Here is a 7987-nt window from a genome sequence, read left to right as displayed (position 1 = left end):
CTCTTATATTATCTTTCCCACCAGGGAAAAGAGATCTGGGCAACACTGCTTCTTTGTTTACAGTCTTACTTTCTTCAGTAAACAAGGTACATCAATTGTAGATGGTGTTAAAAAAACCTATATAAATTCCATGTATAGATTTGTTTTCAACAATGAGGTAAAACATCAGTGAAGGCTGCAATATACCATGCAGAAGACACCCTTGTAGCATAATAGAGTCTCAAATATTATTATTTGTTGAGATATAGAACTAAAAAAAGGTAGATGAGCCATAGAGATAGGACCACAGCATTCAGTAATGACTGAACTTTGCAAATTACTGTGAAAGTTCCCAAGAATTAGCAAACAAAAAAAAAGGGGGGTTGCTCTTTTAAATTTTTAATTATATTGTGCTTCTAGCCAGCAATATCAAAATTACTGAGATGGAACATGGAACTTCAGCTTTGCAATCTATGAAAAAAAAATCCCAAAGACCTGAAGGGGATCCATATCTACTGCAAATCATGAACTGCAAATACTAACATTTTATTTCATGTAAAAAAAATCCATAACTCATCTTTGAAAAGTATTATTAAAAAATCAGTCCTTCCATCCCTACCATATATACAAAGTGTCTGTTACAAACAAATGTGTTCTCTCATGCACAGATAAATCACATACATTCAGCTGGAAGAAAACTGATCAGTCATAACAGCTCAAACATAATTATATACTGATCAAAAAGAATTCCACTGCAACTGAAACTGAATGGCTTGTACTTCAAGACATTATCTGAGTGCTGACCAGTACCAATTTAAATGCTAAGGTATCCTAAAAAAAATGAAAGGAAAAAAAAAAAAGAAAAAATACAACTTTGAGAAAAATGTGTAAAATAGAAATCTGAAACAGCAGGAACTACCTTTATGTAAATCAAAATAACGAAAAAAACCAACTGTTCCGTTGTTTCACGTCACTAAAGAATTTTTAAAGCTTAAAAGCTTCCTTTGCTTCTCTATGGCTGTTCACAAATAGTGATTTGAAAAAAAGTAAACAAACCAAAACCACCTACATCTTCTTCCTCATCTAAAGAATGAACTGCTGTACTTGCTCAGAACACTGGGAATCAGAAATCAAGCCTCTTAATTAGCCATTCTTACCTAACAAACCCAAAGAATGGCATTCAGAATAACAAATTAGAAGAGGGAAAAAAAAAAAAAAAAAGATGTTGTGTTGAAATGTCAAAGTGTTTAAGAATGCATGTACTTTCCATAAAGCTGAAATGCTTCCATAAACATATAATTTAACTCTGGATTAAGCAAACATTTAAAATTCAGGAAGACGAAACTAATTTACTCATTAAAATATTCTGACAATATTGCAACATAGTCTGAATGTGATTTTGAGTAATGAGAAAACATTTTTATTTTAATAGGAAAGAGAGAAGAAAAGCTAAATTGAGAGAACCCTTTTAACAAAAAGAAGAAAAAAAAAAAAAAAAAGAACTGGTGAGCTTCTTTCTTTCTTCTCCTGCCATATAACAGATCTCTTCTTAGATTTCACTCTACCGACCAAACCCTGTCAGAGATCTTGAACAGTTTACATTACTTCTTTTGAAGGATTAATCTAGACCAGCCCAGAGATAAAAACCAAAATGCACAATGAATTCCTACACTGAATTCCAGCTTGTTACTGTGAACTTAATATAAGAAAAAAGGAACCCCACACATCTTGTAGTATATACACTGCTTTCACACCCCATTTAAGTCAGAGGAATACGTAAAAGGACAAGGTAGTTTTGTACAAAACCTCAATTTATTTCAGACAAATTAAAAATATGGTATTTAATATATATAAATTTCTATTCCTCTATAAATATAGATGATCTTGTGATACTGAACAGAAATAAATGCATACCAAATTCAAATAAATTTTGCATTTCAGGGTATGGTAGCCATAGATAATGTTTATGAACCTAAATACAGGCATTTGTAATACAAAAAAAAGTTTAAAACAATACAGTCAGGAGAGAAGCATTCTGCTGTTTTCATACAGAGGACTAAATATTCAAATGCAGCCGTCCAAAGTTAACATTTCATTATTTTTTGTTTGTTTTAAAAAGAACAATCCCCCCCACCCAGTAGCATAGAAGGTAGTAGATACACTGCACACTTGGTATCTTTGCAGTATGCAATGTTATTACTGCACCGAAAATAAAAGGGGGAGGGGGAGAAAAGACAGCTGAAGCTCTTTAAGGTCTCGTATCTTACCAGTGTTTAAACATTCTGGTTTTCTGTTTTCCGTTTCTTTGTTTTTACTGCTGGCAAAAATCACCACACTCTCAAAATGTGTAATGAATTAAATCTCAGTGATTTAAAATCCAAGGGAAGGGCAACGGCTCCAACGTTTCCCAAATGAGGAGCCAGCTTCTAATTTTGAAAAAGAACAAAAAAATCCTCAAACGTCGCGTTTTATCCCCATGAAGCTGTTTTCACCGGGGCCGTGTTTCCTGGCCTTTCAACCCCGCCATCAGCAGCACGGCGGGGAGGGGGCGGGGGGGCAGCACCCCAGGGTGCCCCCGCTCCCTCCTCACCACCCAGAAGCAGCCTTCCTTCCACAAACCTCAACCCGGAGGGACGCTCGGACGTCCCCAGCCACCTCCCAAGCCATCGGACGTGCTACAGGTGCAGGCAGTGTTCAACCCCAACTCCTACAACCGAGCAGGCCAACTCCTCTTCAACTATGCTGGGCGGTTAAAGAAGTTTTATAGAACTAGAAGCGGGCTGCCGGCAGCCAGTGCCCCCAGCCCCGAGCAATGCCGAGGGTCTCCCGGCGAAGAAAGGCCGAGCGCACCTCCGGGCAAGGCTGGGTCTTGTTTCTAACCCCCCCCCCCGGGAAAAAAAGGGCTTGGCGGGTCCCACCCGGGACACTTGGGCTCGGCTCCACTGCAGCCAGCCGAGGCGAGAGGCTGGGCGGCTGTCTGCCTGTCTGTCTTCCCCTGAATGGGGCCGGACCGGGTACCGTCCTCCCTTACAGGGGTGCGGGGCTGAGGAGGGGAGCGGTGCCCCTCACCAACCCCACCTCCGCAGAGCTCTGGCAGTCCCGCCTCGGCCCGCGGCCTCGCTCCGGGCCCTGCTGCTCATGCAACTGGAACTCCAAGCAGAGCCATTACAAAACCTGTGTGGGGCAGAAGGGAGGCGTTTGTTTCGGTTCTTCTTTCCGGGAGTTTTTCCCATCCTGTCCTACGAAATAAAAATTCAACGCCTTTTCTTTTTTTTTTTAAACTTTTTAAATAAAAAAAAAAAAGTGGGGGGTGAGGAAGCAATATCCGCGAACAGGTTAAAAGTGTCCTAAATAATTAAAAAAGTGAGATTTTTGTAATTTAAATACAAATATACTTACAAAATCTTACAGAGGCTATTTACATCCCTCTCCCCCAACCGGCCGGCTCGCTCAGTTCCAACAGGAGACAGCCCGAGAGGCGCGGGCACGACAGAGCCAGGCGGCCCCAGGCACGGGGTCCCCACCTGGGCTCAGGGTCCCCGCCTGGGCTCAGGGTCCCCGCCTGGCTCGTCCTCCGCTCCTCTGCGCCTGCCGAAACCACTCGCCGTCCCCAAAGTTTGCCCACGGTGGATAAGGAGCAGCTGCTTTGCCAGGCAGAGCCGGGGATCTCAGACGGTGGTTTCGCCCTGCTTGCTGTTGGTGAGCCTGGTGTAAAACTTCCTCCAGGAGTTCAGGGTTTTCCCAGACCAGATCCAGAAGCCCGAGGTGATGCCCACGATTAAGGTCATGAGATACTTGATCATGAAGACGGTGAAGTCGGGGCTCATGGGCGGGTGGTGGCTGCTGTGGTTGTTGGGACAGGGGATGGCATAGCTCTTACAGCTCTGCGTGACCCAGCTCCTCTCCCACTGTTCCCTAAAAGCTTGCTCATAAAAATAGCAGGCAATGACGATGGTGGCCGGCACCGTATAGAGGACGCTGAAGATGCCTATCCTCACCATGAGCTTCTCCAGCTTTTCTGTCTTGGTACCGTCGTGCTTCATGATGGTCCTGATCCTAAAGAGGGACACGAAGCCGGCCAGCAGGAAGGAGGTGCCGATGAACAGGTAGACGAACAAGGGCGCCAGCACAAAGCCCCGCAGGGCGTCCACGTTATTGATGCCCACAAAGCAGACGCCGCTGAGGACATCCCCGTCCACCTGCCCCAGAGCCAGGATGGTGATGGTCTTGATGGCCGGCACGGCCCAGGCTGCCAGGTGGAAGTACTGGGAGTTGGCCTCGATGGCCTCATGGCCCCACTTCATGCCGGCGGCCAGGAACCAGGTGAGGGAGAGGATGACCCACCAGATGGAGCTGGCCATGCCAAAAAAGTAGAGCATCATGAAGAGGATGGTGCACCCCTCTCGCTTCGTGCCCTGCGCCACGGTGCGAGACCCGTCCTCGGCGAAGCGCTCGTTGCAGACCACCTTCTCCTCCAGGAGGAAGCCGGCGATGTAGGCCACGGCCACCGCCGTGTAGCAGCCCGAGAGGAAGATGATGGGCCGCTCAGGGTAGCTGAACCGCTTCATGTCCACCAGATAGGTGAGGACGGTGAAGAGAGTGGAGGCACAGCAGAGCACCGACCAGATGCCGATCCAGGTGCGGGAGAAGCGCAGCTCCTCGGGCCCGAAGTACATGAGCCCGTAGAGGCGGCCGGGCTCGCAGGGCGCCCCGCAGTCCTTCTCGCCCAAGAAGCGGTAGTTCAGATAGGAGGGCACCTTCAGCGCCCGCGGGCAAGAGAACCGCCCGCGGGGCTCGCCTGGCCCCGAGCCCCCGGGGCCGCCGCCGGGGCCGCCACGGTGGGGATTGCTGGTCCAGCTCTCGGGGCGCAGGGCGGGCGTGGGGGTGCCGCGCTCGGAGGCGTTCTGACCCACGCAGAGCTCGCCGGCACCGTGCACCGGGAACTTCTCGCAGCGCAGCGTGTCGGGCCACTGGAAGCCGAACTTGTTCATGAGGGCCTCGCAGCCCTGGCGGGCCCGCTCGCAGAGGGAGCGGCAGGGCGGGAGGGCCTGCTCCAGCACGGTGCACACCGGGGCGTACATGGAGCAGAGGAAGAACTTGAGCTCGGCCGAGCACTGCACCTTCACCAGCGGGTAGAACTGGTGCACCTCCAGCCCCGCGTCCTCCTGGTTGGTGTGGCCCAGCAGGTTGGGCATGATGGTCTGGTTGTAGGCGATGTCGGTGCAGAGCGGGATGGAGATGGGCTGGCAGTAGCCGTGGTCCGGGATGGAGATGCCCCGCTCGCCGTTGTACTGCGGCGCCGGCTGCTGTCCCCCGGCCGGCAGCGCCGCTGCCCACACCAGCAGCAGGGGCAGCACCAGCGAAGGCAACCGCGGGCACCGGCCGCCGCCTGCTCGCTGCCCGCCGCCAACTTCCCCGCCGCCGCTCGCCGTCGGCCCGCGCCGCTCGGCCATGCTCAGTCGGTGCCGCCTGCCCAGCCGGGCTCCCGCCGCTCCGCCGCTGCTGCTGCTGCTGCTCCCGGCCCGAACTTGCGACTCATGAAGGGAGCGGCGGGCAGGGACGGGGCAGCCCTGGCCGCCACTCGCTCGGCCGCGACGCGCAGCTCTGCCCGCACCGGCGGCAGCGCCCGCCGCGCCTCCGACTACCGCCGCCGCCTCCGCCGCCGCCGCCGCCGCCTGACCATTTGTGCCGGCCCCTCGAGCCCGCGCCCCTCGCCTCGCCGCGCCGCGCTCCCTCCGACCGGTTTCCAGGCGCCCCGCAGTCTGCCTTCCACCGGGAGGAGGAGCCTTGAAACCGACGCCGAACTTTCCTGCGTAAGGGACCGTCTCCCAACGCCTCACCCGGGGGCGGGCGCAGGCGGGCGCGGGGCTGCCCCGTTTTGCGCACAAAGGCGGCGGGGGAGGCGCGGGGGGAGGGGGGCCCCGCCGCTGGGGGGGCGGCCATGTGAGGAGCGGGGGGTGGTGAATGGGGGGAACGGTCGGGGGGCCGCGCTTTTTAGGGGCCAGAGGGAGGCCGGGCCTGCCTGTGCGGCTCGGCTGGACGGCGGCGGGCAGGACTGTCCTGGGGGTGGTTTTGGATGCCCCGGTGATGACGATCGTTAAGGTCATTGAAGCGCACACTTCGACGGGGTCCAGCGTCCATCAAACTCGGTGTAGATCCCGGCGGAGAGGCAGCTGTGCTAATTTCGGCTCCATTCAGAGCCCGGCAGGAGCCGAGGGCAGAGACGGGGGGGCGGGGATCGATATTTGCCGAACAGCAAAGGGCAGGGCCGGGGGAGGGGAGGAAGGGGTGGCGATGCTGCTGCCGGGGGTCCACTGCAGGGAACAGTGGGCAATGGGCGAGCATCTTCACAGGACGGAGATCTAGAAGATGGGGTTATTGTAGTAACTTGGGGCGCGGGCCGCAGCCGGTGGAAGGCAGAACCCGCGATGTTCGCATCTCACACGAGTACGGGGTGCAAGTGGCCACAACCCGTCTCTCTCCAGAGACCCTTCAAGTATCTCGCTGCTGAGTTATTGCCGATGTTTATGTGCGCCTTCCTCCTATCATGTTCACAGCAGCAGCCTGAGATGCGAAAATAATCACAACAAGGCTTTGCCCTTCCTCCCGCTGCCCAGTGGGCAGCTACTCCAGCTTCATTCAGGATGAACGCGGTGTGCCTTGCAAATACTTCCCGTCAGGTTTTTTAAATACTCGCTATATTCTGAGGAGGGGGTGAATGGGCATACAGTGACCGCCAACAGTGGCCACTTCTTTCTGTGCCTCTAAAGCCCTGCTGCTCCTGCAGAATGGAGGTTCTGTTGGCGCTTCCAAAATGCGTAGTCCGGAAAAATGATGGAGGCTAAATGGGGATTTACTGTACTCGCTGGAATTCAAAAAGAATAATAAACCATGCTCCTGGAGAGGAGGAGAATCCTACCACATTCTCCAAACATTCAGGAACTAAGTCTCTACATCCTGGATGTGAATGGACTCGTATTTGTCCAAACATTTATGCTGCCATTCAGAGCTGAACCAGGCATCGAACTTTTCTGGCCAGCTGTCTTCTTTCTCTGCAGCATGCTCCCACCCTTTTCACTTTATACACTAATGAGCTGCAAAAATCCATTAGGGGTAAGATTAGCCCAGCATTTATTTCTAGGTGTCACAGGATGCAAGGGTTAATAAAAGACATACGTATTTCTTGGATAGTTACAGATAAAATTTGGACCGTGCTATTTAGGCCACTTTCTTTCTCCCAGCAGTGCTGCCCCACATTCAAACTAATTACTAGAGAGATCTGTGCTGTGTAACGACTGCAGGAGCAGGATCACGTTTAGAAATTCCACGATAATGTCAATTGCTGATGTCCTCGTTTACTGAGGTTCATTGAGTTCTGTAGCAAACTCTCTTCTCAGAGGACTGCAGTTCAAAAATGATATTCACAAATGATACCTTTTCCCATCTTCTGCTAAAAGAAAGTTTGATTCTGTGTGTATCATATGTACAGTTTTAAGTTACTATGTTCCTCTTCAGATATGCGTCTGTAATTAAAATTACTCCTTGTTAGCACAAAACCTATTTTACATTCAGCCCTAAATGAGAGTATTGTTTTCCTATTCATCCTAGAACAATTGAACAGTGGATCTTTTGATAGGAGCAAGGATTATACATGTTCTTTCTCACAGAAAATTAGTGTGAATTTCTTAACTAGTCTAAGGAAGCTTCCATGGCTTTCTGCCTGTGGTCTTCAGACCTGGGAGTGCATCACACAATCCAGGAAAGGTAATTAAGACACCTGGGCCCATCAACAACTGGCTGAAATTTTATCTATAGGGGTCTGCATTTGAAAAATCTACGAAATGCTTCTCAGACTGAAAAAAAAATCAAAAAGTTCCTGTTCCAAGGTGCTGTGTGCAACAGACCAGAAGTTTGTTCAAGGGGAAAGATCAGTACGTACAGGACAGGGTGGTCCACGCAGGTAATAGGTTTATTTCAGACCAACTGGTATAGAAGGAAAAGTAGACAA

At 50.9% G+C, this 7987-nt stretch overlaps 1 protein-coding gene across 1 annotated transcript; it reads right to left on the bottom strand.

Moving 5' to 3' along the window:
- Positions 1–1772: 1772 nt before the first annotated feature.
- On the bottom strand, positions 1773–5647 carry FZD1 (frizzled class receptor 1). Its single transcript, XM_030445565.1, has one exon. It carries the CDS (start codon positions 5430–5432, stop codon positions 3648–3650), a length of 1785 nt encoding a protein of 594 aa, XP_030301425.1. The 5' UTR covers positions 5433–5647; the 3' UTR covers positions 1773–3647.
- Positions 5648–7987: the final 2340 nt, after the last annotated feature.

This window comes from Calypte anna, chromosome 2 (assembly GCF_003957555.1).
Source record: "Calypte anna isolate BGI_N300 chromosome 2, bCalAnn1_v1.p, whole genome shotgun sequence".
Classification (NCBI taxonomy): Eukaryota; Metazoa; Chordata; class Aves; order Apodiformes; family Trochilidae; genus Calypte; species Calypte anna.
The sequence above is the reverse complement of the archived record's forward strand: the minus strand, read 5'-3'. Positions and strand labels throughout refer to the sequence as shown.